At 30.2% G+C, this 15,773-nt stretch overlaps 1 protein-coding gene across 1 annotated transcript in view; it reads left to right on the top strand.

Moving 5' to 3' along the window:
• Window positions 1-2,886: 2,886 nt before the first annotated feature.
• Window positions 2,887-15,773, top strand: part of LOC120122255 (WRKY transcription factor 72B-like) — a 42,342-nt gene continuing 29,455 nt past the window's right edge. The window contains exons 1-2 of the mRNA XM_039141431.1: window positions 2,887-3,099; window positions 3,250-3,365. Coding sequence (XP_038997362.1) covers window positions 2,887-3,099; window positions 3,250-3,365 — 329 coding nt within the window. The remainder of the gene's footprint in view (window positions 3,100-3,249; window positions 3,366-15,773) is intronic.

Consider the following 15,773-nt stretch of genomic DNA (forward strand, 5'->3'; position numbering starts at 1 on the left):
GAGCAATTTTGTATATGTCATTTGAGTTTATTAATAGGAACCTTTTATTGTAAGATTTCTGCGTGTACTTGCTACTGGAGTAGGTGTTTAGATGTGAGAGCCTGGTTTAAAAGATGGTGATACATGCTAGTGATAATTTGTGTCAGATAGTAAGGGAAGTATAGCATTGAGGCTGGTAAAAATTTGAGTTGGTTCGGTGGAGCGATCTGTGGCTAAGCACATGGATTTCAGGCCATTTTTCTTTAACAGAAGCAACTTTGATTATTGTATTATTTTGATCTTCCATCTTTTCACTTTTTATGGCATTCTTAATATAAGCTCTCTCGATATCACCACGCTAACAAATTTTTTTGTGGCACTGCCTATCATTTTGTCATAAAAATAGGCTAGGGTGTTGACAAAAGCGACATTTGTTTTCTTCTCGCTGCACATATTCTTTAAAGCTTTCAGTGAGAATGTCCAAATGATGGCAGCCCAATTTAAAGAAGAAACTATTGGGAAGGGACGCAACCTGAAAATGTTATAAAAAGCATAACATTTTCGGTTGGGTGTAACCTAAAATGTTAACTTTTTATTAACATCTTTCGGTTGCACACCTTCTTCATAACATTTTTTGTTTACAACCGAAAATATTACATTATTCATAACATTTTTTGTTGAACCGAAAATGTTAAAATTTAACATTTTAAGTTGTACTCAACTTAAAATGCTATATAATTTTCGGTTGCGTCTATTCCTTGTTGTTCTTTAGCCTTAAATTAGACTTTCGTACATCATAACTTCCCGCTTTATTTTTTCTTTCATATTATGTAATGATAATCAATCGGTGCCATATTTGAAACATAATGTTGGTAATGCTTTAGACACTATCGCACATGGAGGTATTTATAGTGTTCATTCTTCCCTCCCTTGTGAAGTGATAGAAAACAACGGCCCATCTAGTGTAGTTATCTGTTCGGCTCGGCTTAGTTGACTCGTGGCTCGTGGAAATACATGTCTTCGACATGTCCGTGCGTGTTTTATCATTTTAGAGAAAAGTCGTAGGAATTTTCTAAGGAAAAAGAGAAGCATTATTTTCGGAATTCTGTCTTTTCTGAATATATGATGTATATAGATAGTATTTTAGCTATATACAAAATAAATTGGATAGTTGTTATGTTGCTTCAGTTATGAGGGGCTTAAATGTCGGTTAATTAGTTGTTGTAACAGCTATCTCTGAATCATGAACTTGGATAGCTTTGAAACCAGGTACATTCATTTATGACAGGCATAAAATTCAAAAATATTAAAATCAAAATTTAATCTGATTTTTACTTGGATGATTTTGTCCCTCAATCTAACCTATAAATATAGAAGCATTTTCAGCTTCCCAAATCATCCAACAACTAAAAAATTCTCTTAATTCCTCTCTAAGTCTTCTTAAGCTTTCTACATATTTTCCAGTACTACAGAATAGTTGTACCACCGCATCTATTCCGGTTTTTGGTGTACGGATTCTCGAAGCGACTATGTTAACCTCGGGGGATAATTCGTCTATCGCATCGATTACACACATCAGGATGAATTTATTTCTAAGGCAGTGGTTTCATCACGACACGATTTTGGTTTTCATTTTTTGATTTTAAGCAAAAGGGTAACTTTTGCCCCCGTAGTAGACTCAATTTATCACTTTTCCCCCATCATATTTTCGCATCAATTTAAGCCTCGAAGTTTCTCAATTGCATCATTCTATAACCCTACCCTAACTTAAAACCCTAAATCATAACACTATTATATCTAAACACTTAGGGTTTATAAATTAGGGATTTAAGTTAGGGGAAGGACATAGAATGATGCAATTAAATAACTTTGAGAGCTAAATTGATGTTAAAATATGATAGGGGTAAAAATGATAAATTTGGTCTACTATAGGGGCAAAGTTGATATTTAAGCCTTAATTTTATTTTTAATCTATACTGTCAGTCCTAACGGTGTACTTTTGCAGTATTTATTTATAACAATTTAGAAACAAATTCATTTACTGCAAAAAAAATGTCGACATCATTGAGCAAGATTATTCATGATTTGTCCAAGCTTGATACACAAGATGGGTCCAATTAGAGTAGATGGTCCCAACGAATCTTGATTTCTTTGAACAACTTGACTTAGATTATGTGTTGCTGAAGCCATCACCTACCACCCTAACGATGATTTTGTTGTAGAATATGCTACTGCAAATGGTGATAAAGCTCTACTGATGTCGCCATCTCCTTAGTCACATGTAAAACAAGCTCTTCGACATATTTCTTAAGGAAATAAGCGCTAAGACGATATGATACACATTTGAAAAAAGTACGGCTCTAATGATGCAAGTATCAAGAAATATGTCATTGATGAGTGGTTGAGATTCCAGATAACTGATGACAAATCGAATATAGATCAAGTATATTATTACAAAACTATGGTCTCCAATATTTGCTGAAGGAATGCAGATGTGTAAAGTGTTAGAAGACAACGTCCTGATCGAAAAGCTACCCAAGTCCTGGTTGACTACCACAACTCCCTCAAACATAAGAAGTGGGACATTTCACTTGAGGAGCTGATAGGCCACATGAAGATAGAGGAGGCTAATCATTTGAAAGATAAGGTTGCTAACTCATTTGGTTAATTATCCTTTAAAGCTAACTTGGTTGAGTCTGACGCTACCTCAGGATCTAAATTCAAAAAGATCTAAAAAAAAGAAATCAGAACAAAAAGAAAAAACTTCAGAAGGTCACCAACTTCAAAAAACCAAGAAATTCCAAAGTTGAAGGAAAATTCATCAAGTTCTATGTGTGTGGTCAAGTCGGTCACAAAGCATACCAATGTTAAAATCGTTCAGACCATTAGAACGAGAATAAACTACAGATGAATATTACAGGGAATAATGTTAATATCATCGCAGCGGTGGTTTCAAAGGTAAATTTGGTGGAGAAAAATGTTGAATGGGTCGTAGACACCGGTGCTTCAAGACATTTATATGCAAGGTATGAGTTTTTCACCAAGTTCGAGGATGAAGATGAAGGTGAACGTGTGTACATGGGGAACTCTAGCAGCTCTGAAGTGATAGGAAAAGGCAAGGTTTTATTCAAGCTAACTTCCGGAAAAACTTTAGCCTTAAGTAATGTTTTGTGTATACTTGTCTTACGTAAAAATTTAATAAGTGGAGGGATTTTTAATAAGACATGAATTAAGCTAGTTTTTTAGGCAGATAAACTTGTACTTTCACAGAATGGTGATTATATTGAGAAAGGTTTTCTAAATGGGGGTTTATTTGTCATTGAAATTCAGCTTAATGAGAATAAAGCTACCACATCTTCTTACAACGTTAAACCTCTTGATATGTGGCATGCAAGATTAGGACATGTGAATATTCACTCTTTAAAGAAGCTGATTAAAAATGAATATTCTTCCTAAATTAGATGAAACTTGCTTTAGAAAATGTGAAATTTGTGTAGAAGCCAAGCATACTAAACCTCCATTTATGACTGTTTATAAGAGAAATATTGAACTGTTAGAACTTATACATACTAATCTAGCATATACATATTGATCTAACAACTTTAGAAACACTGAGAGCAAAGGAGGAAAATATTATTACATCACTTTTGTAGATGATTATTCGAGATATACAAAAGTATATCTCCTTAGAACTAAAGATGAAGTTAAGAAATTATCTTTATTTATAAGGCAAAAGTTGATAATCAATTAGATATGAGAATTAAACGAGTTAGATCTGACAAAGGTGGTGAATACGAATCAAATTTCTTGAAAGAGGTGTGCGAGAGAAATGACATAATTCACGAAACTTTTTCTCCATATTTTTCTCAACAGAAAAGTATAGCGTAGAGGAAAAATAGAACTTTAAAAGAGATGATGAATTCATTGTTGATAAGTTCTAGATTATCTAATAACATGTGGAGAAGCCATTCTATCGTCAATCATATTTTGAACCGAGTACCTCACAAGAAATTAGATTATACTCCATACGAAATGTGAAAATGATACTCTCCAAATCTACAATACCTAAAAGTGTAGGGGTGTCTGGCTAAAGTGGGCTTTCCGAACTTTAAGAAGTCCACCAACGGTCCTAAATCCATTGATCTAGGGTATGTTGTTTTTCTTTGAAGATATTTTTCCTCTAAAGAAGCCTAGATTAAATATAGAAACACAAATATAAAAAATACCATTCACTTCTTCTAGTGTACTGCTAGGACTTCTCAAGAGATTGAATTTGATTCTAGAAGAAGTACGAGACAAATAGTTGAAATCTCTTTTGGACCAGATTTTAAACTTCCTTTATTTATGAGATAAATGATTTAGACTCCATATCTAATCCTATAGCTCAGATCTTTCTATTAGATGAGGATCCTAAGACTTATGAGGAAGATATAAGATCTATTGATGCTAGTTTCTGGAAAAACGTTAAATGATAAATTAGAATAAATAATGTCCAATCATACTTGGGAATTAGTGAACTTGCCTAGATGATTTAAACCTATCAGCAATAAATAGGTTTTTAAGAAGAAACTCAAACCAAATGGTTCAATCAGAGGTACAAGTCAAGGCTAGTTGCCAAAGGGTTCACTCAAAAATTTGGTTTAGACTTCTTTGATACCTACACTCACATAACGAAAATCTCAATGATTCATGCATTATTTGCACTAGCCTCTATTCATAAGTTGCAAGTACATCAAATGGATGTAAAGACTATATTTTTAATGGAGATCTAGATGAGGAGATCTTTATAGAGCAACCTCCAGGCTTTAAGGCACCTGATATAAAAGAAAAAGTGTGTAAACTTAGAAAGTCTCTTTATGGCCTTAATCAAGCTCCTAAAAAATGGTATGAGAAATTTCACAAAACTATCCTTAGTTTTGGTTTTGTTGTTAAAGGTTCGGATGCATACGCGCATTCGACAATGTTCGGTACCGATTGTGTCATCATAAGTTTATATGTTGATGACATTTTGATTTTCAGTACTAACATTGAGTCCATTAACAATAAAAAAAGGTTTCTTATATACTAAATTTGAGATGATTGATTTTGGAGAAGTCGGTGTAATCTTGGGAGTCAAAGTTGCCAAAATTGAAAAGATATTTTCTTTAAATCAAACATATTATATTGAGAAGGTGTTAAAGAAATTTGACATTTTTGATGTCATCTCTGTTCGAACTCCTTATGACCTAGCATATACCTCTTTGAAAATAAAGGAAGTAGTGTTTCCCAAATAGAATATGCTAAAAGAATTGTAAGCCTAATGTTCTTAATGAACTATACATGGCCTGATATTGTCTACGCATTGAGCAGACTTAGTAGATATACTCATAACCCAAGTAGTGAACATTGGGTTGCTCTTGGACGCTTACTCAAATATCTTAAAGGTACGATGGATTGGAAACTTGAGTTTGTTGGTTATCCTGCGATTTTAGAAGGATATTTTGACACCAACTGGGTTTCTGATAATGATAAGGTAAGCTCTACGAGTGGGTATATTTTACTTTAAGTGGGGCAACGATCTCGTGGAAGTCTGCGAAGCAAACCTGTATTGTTATTTCCACCATGGAGTCAGATTTTATAGTTTTTGACTTAGCTGGACAAGAAGTCTTGTTACTTAAACATTTATTAGTAGAAATTTCGTTGTGGGGACAACTGACTCCTCCAATCTCTTTATTGTGTGATTCATAAGCTTCGATATGTGTGGCTAAGAACCAAGCTTATAATGGTAAAAGAAGGTAAATTTGCATAAGACATGAATCTATTATATATTTAATAAGGAATGAAGTACTCTTTTTAGAGTATGTGAAGTCAGAATAGAACCTAGCAGATCGTCTTACCAAAGGGTTAAGTAGGAAACTGGTCCTAGATTCGTCGAGGGGGATGGGTTTAAAGCCCATTGGTTGAGGAATTCATGGTGGATACACAAATTAGTTATCCAAGTTCAATGTGGTCAAACGAAGCCATGAAAAAACTCATAGTGTACATTTTCCTAATCTATCACTATGACAAATAATGTACATGCACAGGATGAGCTTAATTGCTATTAATAAATTCATAGCCCAAGCTTTTGGTGGTCTTAGTGAGAAAGACTTGATGAATTTACCAACTTTGGCTGAATATATATTCTTCAATAAGTTTATAAGCCAGAGTTGTGTGGGTAGTCCTAATTGCAAAGAACAAAGATGAACATACAGTTAGAGAGGATGATTTTTATTAATACTCTTAATGAATTCAAATCCAATAGTTTGGATGGTCCTAGTGAGAATGACATATTGAATTTACCATTTAATGAGGTTGAATATTTATTCTTAATGACTTCTTATCCAGAGTTTGGGTGGTTTATTTATAATGAACTTGAAGAAAGTCATTATAACTAATTAGAGGTTGATCTATTGTAAAAGCTCTTAATTATTTCATAGCTCAGTTTTAGGGTGGTTTATATTGAGATAAACCAAATGAAATAACATATATAAGCAAGAAAGATTAGCCACCTTCTACGAAAAAACATTAGGCTATTTTTCTAATACACTTACTAAAATCCTGAGGTAATATTGTGAAATATATACTTCTGTATATATATATATATCTTACACATTGAGGACTTCAGTGGATAAAGAGGTTAGTTATGTGTTATGAGTTTACACCTATCTTAGAAGTTCAAGACTAGTTTCACTTATCTATGAGAATGATTGCTCATCATTACTATGTTATGGTTCAAGATACGTTTACTAGTGCTTAATCAACTAATCTCACAATTGGTCTTCTAAAAAGGTTATTTTTCGAGTTTCAGAAGAATTCTTTTGCATTAGTGAGGGAATGTTGGTAATGTTTTAGGCACTATCCCCCATGAAGTGGGAAATACCACTTGCAAGGGTATTTATAGTGTTTATTCTTCTCTCCCTTGTGAAGTGATAGAGAACAAGGGACCATCTCAATCGTCGTCGTCCGTCCGTCTCAACTTGGATCGTGGCAATACGTGTCTTCGACACGTTCCTAGGATTTTTCAAGGAAACAAATATTGTGAAAGAATTTTTCCTCTAAGGTTTATAGGCTAAACAATAAGTTGTTATTTGATTCAAAATTTACAGAGCTGTAACAACTGTATTAGTTGACGTTTTGAATTTTATAAATTAAGTCAGTAACAGTCAATTGTAATTAAGAAGCATTACTTTCATAATCTATCATGTCTGAATATATGATGTATCTGGATAATATTTCAGCTATATACATAATAAATTGGATAGTTGTTATATTGCTTCAGTTACGTGAGCTTTATTATGGTAATTTAGCTGTTATAACAGCTATCTCAAATCATGAACCTCGACAGTTTTGAGATCAGGTTCATTCGTTTATAATAAGCATAAAATCTCAAAATATTAAAATTAGAATTTAATTTATTTTTTTCCTTGGACGATATTGTCCCTGAGTCTAGCCTATAAATAGAGAAGCATTTTCAGCTTTTCAAATCATCCAACAACTCGAAAATTCTCTCAATTCCATTTAAAAGCTTCCTAAGCTTTCTACACATTTTACCAGTGCTACATAAGAGCAATACCACCACAGTCCACTCGGGTTGCAGGTGTACGGATTCTCGGAGATACTGTGTTAACGTCAGTGGATAATCCTCCTATCGTAACGATTACACACATCGGGACAAATTTATTTCCAAGGCAGATGTTTCACCACGACACGATTTTGGTTTTCAGTTGCTGATATTATTTTTAATTTGTCATGTCAGTTCTAACGGTATGCTTTGGGTAAATCCCTTTGTCGATACCTTTTCACCCGGGCAGGGAAAGAACGATACCGACTCGGGGTTTTTCTCTTTTGAAAGGGTTTTTTGAAATGTGAGGAGTCACCACCAATCATTTAAGGTGCGATTGAGACACCATAAAAATCGGGTGATTTTAATAAAACATTTTATTTTTTATCAAAATACCAAGTTTAAGGTCTACGAAAATCCAGAAATCAGGTTCGGGAGTCAGTTACGCGTGGGAAAGGATTAGCACCCCCACAAGCGCCCAAAAATTGGTACCTAGTTGATTACCCTATATTTAATATCTAAAATTTTGAGTTCGATCTTTATTTAATATAAAAATCATTACGGATGCAAAGTTGAAAAGGGTATCGTTTATTAAGACCGATAGCATTCGCTCCCAAGCGTAAATACGGGAGATCAGTTATTGTGCCTAATAACCGAATATTGTCTCGTTTTTAGAAAATCATGATGCGGTCTTTGAAAAGGATGTTGACCTATTTCAAAAATCACCAGTATTCACCCCTGAGCATACTTACGGGAGATATACCATTAATTCTCTAATAAGTGAACATTGCCTTAGGTTTAAAAAAAAAGCAATCAAACAAATTTTATTTAATCCTAATTAAGCTAAGGTAAATTAAAGGCTTTTCTCCAGCTTAAGGTGTCAAATTATGAAAATGAAAGGACCTAAAGGCACAAACCTAGAAGTGTAGGCTCTAATATTAATCCTATTTGATTTTAAACCAATTATTGAATTAAATAACCGAGATGATCCCTCAACCATTTACACGAGGTCCGACTTGAATTATCCCCTAAACAAAAAGACTAGTTTGAAATCTAACCTAAAGTGAGGCTCTACTTAACCTATTTAATTATGTAAAAAATAAAATATTAATCGAAGTTCGGGGACTAAAAGGTCAAATGACTAAAATATCGATTTCTAAAAGACTTAAAAGTTTAAGACCTAAATTGATAATTTCTAAAGTTGGGGGACTAATTAAAATTAATTATTATCTAAATTATTAAAGTTAAATTTTAGAAAATATTAATTATTAATAAATTTTAAAAGTCGAGAAATCGATTCGAGTAATCGGGTATCTTATGCTAAAACTTGACTCAGATTGCTCCCTAATTAAAACTAATGTGAAATCCTAATTTCTAAGCTTGATTCGAATATTAATCTATTTTAAAACTAAATCTAAGAATTAAAACTATGAAATGTCAAAACAATTAATAAACATAATTAAAATAATAAAATAACAATAAAAAATAAAAACTGTAAAAACAAAATAGAATAAAAATAAAATAAACATAAGTGCAAGGACCTAATTGCATAAATTTGAAATTACTAAACTAAAAGGGAACAACTTAAACATAAAAGAGGGCAAAATTAAAACAAATCAAAATTATAAGGCTAAATCGAAATAAAATAAAAAAAAAGAGATTAGGGACCAAAATGTAAAAATATGCGAAAGTTACAGGGACTAAAAGGCAATTTTCCGATTTATTTAAGCCAAAAATAACCTATTAAAATAAAAAGGAAAATTACAAAATCAATCCATAAATTTAAAAAAAATTAAAAGGTCAATACACATAATAAAGTATAAAAAGACGCTTAAATAAGGCGGACTAAACAGATAATAACCAAAAAATTAAAGGTACGTAAGGAAAAGGGAGAATAGCAATTTTGGTCCCTACAGTGACCAAACTGCAAAATCACGTTAAAAGTGGGAGACCTCATCTTGATTTCCCCCAAACTTTCTCTATAAATATCAACATTATTATTTTTATTTCATTTCAGACTTGAGTTTGGAGGAAAAAAAACCAAAAAAACGTTAAAAAGCTCTCCCCTTCCCTCCGGCCGGCCCCAAATCTTTCGACAATGCATGATGGATATAGTAGGAAGGGCAATTGGTACTATCAAATTTTTGTAATTGGGCTGGATGGAAAGACCTCAAAACGAATATATATATAAATTAATATATATTGACTTTCAAGCCCAAATTTTATATATATAATAAATATAACATTAGTAAAAAAAAATCAGCTCGAATAAAATCCAATATCTACAATAACAGTTTCAAGATTTCTTCCAAAGACATTGAGGGTCAATAAAATTTATGAATGATCTAATTGATTTAAGATGTAGGGTTAGCACCCTAATATATATATTAATTTCTCTTATATAAAAGTTATTTTACCACAAAAAAAGTATCATGCGTCGGTAAAAGAAATTCATATAAGACAAGTTGTTAGTAATCAATATTCGCATATAAATATATAACAACTTAACCAAACCAAATAACATAATTTAGAACAAGGTCAAATATTTTTTTATGAATTCTATACATTTCACCTTAACAATTTCCCTATATCTTATGCACAAATACACATAAGCATGGACGAGATGAACTTTTAGCTATAAGATTGTTTGAATAAAAGTTTTCAACGTATACAAATTATATATAAGACAACTGACTTTGTATATAAACTATAATTTCTCATATGTCGAAACTAAGAATTTATATCTGCATACCCCGTTGACTTTTTTTGAATTACATCACATGTCCTAAGAAAATATATACAATATTATATATATATATATATATAATATTCAAGTTGTTTTAGTAGTTTGGGGAAATTAATATCTATTCAAAATATTTCTTAGTTATTAAAAATGCATACACACTACGGACGCAGTTGCTTAGATATAAAATTTCTATAAAAACAATATTTTTATCTCTGATGTCGTTTGATGGATTCATATATTTATATATATTCAAGTTCTTAATTAGAAATAGTCAAATTCTTAACAAATAGATTTTTTTTCTTTCAACGAATATCTAGTGATTAGAACTTGTTTAGAAAGTTGACTTGGTTATAAATAAACAATTAGATAGAGATTATGCAAAATATTATATAAATTACTTAACGGTTGCGTCCATATGCAAAATCTTACTCATAAATGACCTTAGACTTTTATTATTCTCCTTGTTTTGGTTTGTTATGTGAGTTCGTATGTTCCCTGAAAACTTTTTGCATGTATAAACTTTCCTTCATCACACACAATTCACAAGTGCTCTACGTGAAGAGCACTGAAGCCAATAAAAAAATGTCGTTTGTGCAAGCGACAAAACGACCGTAAAGGTATGCAAAAAATGTACCAAAAGCCATAAAGATTGTGCCACGAGAGTAGAGAAAGTGAGTCACAAGATCTGAGACTCTTATTCAAAATTTAAAAAAAAAAACTTAAGAAAAAAAGGAAAACAAATGACATAGTATAAGAGATAAAAGAACTAATAATCACTTGAGGTCGACAACTAATATTAAGATTCTTCTATTTAAGAATTCTTTCGTTTGGAATAGATTAGAAAATATTAAACATTTAAATATATTTAATTATATATCTTCTATACAATATCCTACAATAATATCAATCGAATTAAACTCAATTAAAATGTATTAATAATAATTTGAGATGCAATTTATTACAATATATTTTCATGTTCTATATTCGCGTAGGGTTTTTTTCATGTATTACCCAAAATTACAATATTTTTATCCAATCAAAATACTCGACGTTTCAATGTATGGGTTTTTTAATACATGGTTGAACTACTCCTCCGTACGTATAAATACAGCCCAACGTAAAGGACTAGTATACCTATATTGTTCAACTTTCCAATGTCCCAATAGTTTAAAATTGCTTGTATGACCGCTTGGAAACCAAGTCCCTAACGGTATATTTTATTAAACATAATTCCCCTACGTACGCCATATTATATACTATGTAAGCTAAGTAATTTGACTTGGAAAATAAAATAAAATCCACTTGTTACACATAAAGTAAAGCTTATAAACAATCACAAGCAATAATAAAGAACAAAGCATTGACCTAAGGTTGTTCAAACTTTCAACTAAACCAAAGTGATTCGTATATATGGACGTAAGCGATATTTTATGTTTAAGATAAACTTATAAAATTCTAGCAGAAGCAAAAATAGAATATTAATGGAAAATATAAAGGAAATAATAAAATTATGTAAAGAATTGATTTTTTCGACGCCGGTCCATCCTCACTGATTCCCTCTATTTATCCTTAACTATAAATTATTTAATTCACATCCCTCTTCCTTTATGTATGAAAATAGTTTAATTATACATGTGGGCTATTGGGTGATTTTTTGTATGACCTGTTCCATATACATGCATCTCCTAATATCCCTCTTCCTTCTATGTATGTAAATAGTTTAATTATACATGTGGACTATTATATGCTTGCATATGCACATACGAGCACCATCCTAGTTATTAATAGTTCTAAATTTGTCTCATGATCCATCCACTCCAAAATATCTTTATCTGGTGAAAAATATTATTATCATAATGTATTAAATTTGGAAGTTTTCATGAAGTTGAATTTGACCCAACAAGAAACGTTGAAACTTGAAAAGAACTCCTAAACTTGTAAGAATATGGACGCAAAAGGCTGCTAACAACAGTTCTTCACACGATAATTGCTCCGTCAAACTTTCCTTCGTTACATAAAATTTTCTTGTAAGAACATGAATCGTATATGTCTCAATTTCACTATAGTTGACCGTTTTCTCGAACCAATCATTTTATTCATGAATGAACGTAAGATTTTATATTGATCCCATGGGATTAAAATTATAACTCTTTTGTTTCAAGTACGTGTAGCTTCGGAATTGGTCATATAGTTGTAGCTTCGGGAGTTTAATAATTGATATATATTATGGCGTGTACATATTTATACACAACTTGGAATCACATTAATTATGCAAAGCCTCAAACGGATCTATGATCATTAATTAATAAACAGCTATCAAATCAAAGAACTTTAAAATGTTTTAAATTGCACTAACACGCGTATGAGTTAAGGCTGTTTACTTTTTACTTTATTTCTAATCATAGGTAGAATAGAAAATGAATTTAAAGTCTGAATAAGGGTAATGTAAATGTCATTTTACTTAAAATTCTCGATAAACTAATTACTTTAATATATTGCTATAATATATACATCTATTTCCTTTAATTTAAACTATTATAGAGCTTGAATGGGAAAATTTAATTTACTGTATCTATATTTTTTTAATAGTTTAGGTGATTGTAAAGTAATATTTATTTAAATTTTTTAATTTATAGACAAACATGTACTTGCAAACGTATATAACTATTTCAACTGAATACCTTTAGAGAGAATAATGTTAATAAACATAAAAATAATATAATTACACTATATGATTTTAAATAAGGTTAACAAGATTAACATATATACTATTTCATTTTATAATTTATAGAGTTAATGAATTAAAGGCGTGAAATGTAATTTCCATGTAAAGGATATTTAATTTTTGGCAAATGTCAAAACATTTTTTCAAAAACCGATGCACCATTGCAGAAACCAAGGTTGAAATGATCATTGTAAAGTTATCGGACAAGTTTTTTTAATGAGCAAATTACATCATTACTTATTTAGCTTTATTCTCTTTCATATTTTATTTATTATACTTTTAATTTTTTTAATTTATTCACTTAACTTTCAAATTATTCTGTTTTGATCACTTTGGAATACTTTATTATTATTAAATTTAAAAAGATTTTAAATAATCATCGCCCACCATCAATATCAAAAATAATAATAAAATTCTTTTTCTATTAAATAATAATAAAAATGTCACGTCATATGAAAATAATAATAAAATAATTCATAGTGATCAAATCATAAATAATTTAAAAATTCAGTGAATAAATTAAAAAAATTAAAAGTACAATAAACAAAATTTAAGAAAGAATAAAGTCGAGTGAGAAATTGAACTTAGTTTATGTCAATGCCGTTGTTTTCTTTCTCGAATTCACACTCTACCGTCAAATACTAGCTACCAAACTCATACCTCTAATTTCTCTATCCATTTACAATATACTTGGATTAGATTATTAAAAAAGGAAAGCTAACTAAATCAAAGGAAAGAAGAGTCATTTCTCTCGTTTGGATAATATTTTTTTATTACATAGGGATATGTGGATATTAATTTTAACTTCCTCACTTTCTATATAATATAGTAATATATTCTTTTTAATAGTGTGAGGTGATTATAATATAGTATTTGATCATAATTTTTTTTATTTATTGATAATATATACATATCTTATAAATGCAACACATCTTACAAACGCAACTGTTCAACTTCAGATCTTTTAACGAGAACGACAATATCTTTTATTACTGAAGCTAACTATATTTTCGTATAAAACCCGTATATAATTATTTATAGATTTATTAATCTCAGTAAAACAAAAATTTCATTCCCAATTTATTAAATGCGAGATGATAATTCTTGTGAAATTATGTAGTACAAATAATAATAATAAAGTATGCAAATGGTCATGGTTATACGGTGTTGATTTGTTGAGTCTATTATCAAAAGTTATAAAATGGTCATTTGACTATAAAATGTTACTTTGTTAAGTCTCTTGATTATTAAAAGTTTCAAAATAATCACCCGACTATTCATTATGTTACGAATTCGTTATTTTCTATTAAAAATTTGATAGCAATCTGAGATGTATGTTAATATGTTGTCTGAGATATGATAAAATTTGATCTTAAAATCTCAAAAGACTATCATATCTTAGACAATATATTAACATTCAGCTTAGACTGTCGTTAATTTCTTAACGGAAAAGGATGAGTTTGAAATATAATAAATAGTCATTGACTATTTTGTAACTTTTAATAGTCGAATGACTCAACAAAGTGACATTCTATAGTTGGGTGATCATTTTGTAACTTTTAATAGTAGATAAACTCAACAAAGTGACATCCTATAGTTGGACGATCATTTTGTAACTTTAAATAGTCAATGAACTCAACAAAGTAGTGTCATATAGTCAGGGACCATTTGTGTACTTGATCCTAATAATAATCAATAATGGATCTACCCTTAGTTCAGATTGTGTACGTATCTACCCTAAAATCTAAATTTTTTTCGATTAGTTATTTATTTTATTGACTATGTCGACTCTAAAAATTTATTTGTGTCCCTCTAATATAAAACTTTTATGTTATTAGTGCATGTATACCTTAAAATTTTTCGGATTCACCACGGATAATAACAATAAGCCTTATTTTGATTAATTTTTTAGGAAGTTGTGAATTAAAATATAATCGAACATAATTACTTTTAATTTAAAGATTTTAAAAAAATTATAGATAATTTAAATGTTGATCTTATTATTATTAAACTATTTTAAAAATATATTTAATGGTTAAAAGTTCAAGCGACTATCCATGAATCACATATTTAATTTCTTTCTTTTTCGACCCTCAACAACAGCAAAGAAGAATCAAATACTGCTTATTTTATACCATGTTTGACATCAATCCTAGGGGTGTTAAAAAAAATCTGAAATCGTTAACAAGTATAATTGTTATATTTAATAAGTTAATTAACCGAACAGTTAATACTAAACGATTTCGGTTAACTGAACTGTTAAAAATGATGGTTAACGATTAAGGTTATGGTTAGGAATTTTGATAAACGGTTAACCAACAGCTAACCGTTAATAAATTAAATTTATAATTATATTTTAATTTATTATATTTTTACACAAATAACTTGATATAAGTTTCTATTATTTATAATTTATATATATATATAATAAAATTTGTATACAAATAACTTAATATATATTTTTTATTATTTTTTTAAAAATTTTTTTTCTTTGAAAATATAGAAACATACTTACACCAATATAATTATATGTTTATTGTTAGGTACTAAGATTTTGGGAGATGTACGTACTTACACCGGTGCAAGTATGTCTTAAGTGCTACATGGATGGTCCTATTTAATTAGGATGTACTGGGGTCTTTCGTAGGTAACCAAAAAGAGAAGGGTTGTGATAAAAAAGTTTGACCATGGAAACAATCCAAAAGCCCCATGTACATGGATGGTTCTAGGAAGTGGGTGGG

Source organism: Hibiscus syriacus, unplaced genomic scaffold (assembly GCF_006381635.1).
Source record: "Hibiscus syriacus cultivar Baekdansim isolate YM2019G1 unplaced genomic scaffold, ASM638163v2 tig00110384_pilon, whole genome shotgun sequence".
Taxonomy (NCBI): domain Eukaryota; kingdom Viridiplantae; phylum Streptophyta; class Magnoliopsida; order Malvales; family Malvaceae; genus Hibiscus; species Hibiscus syriacus.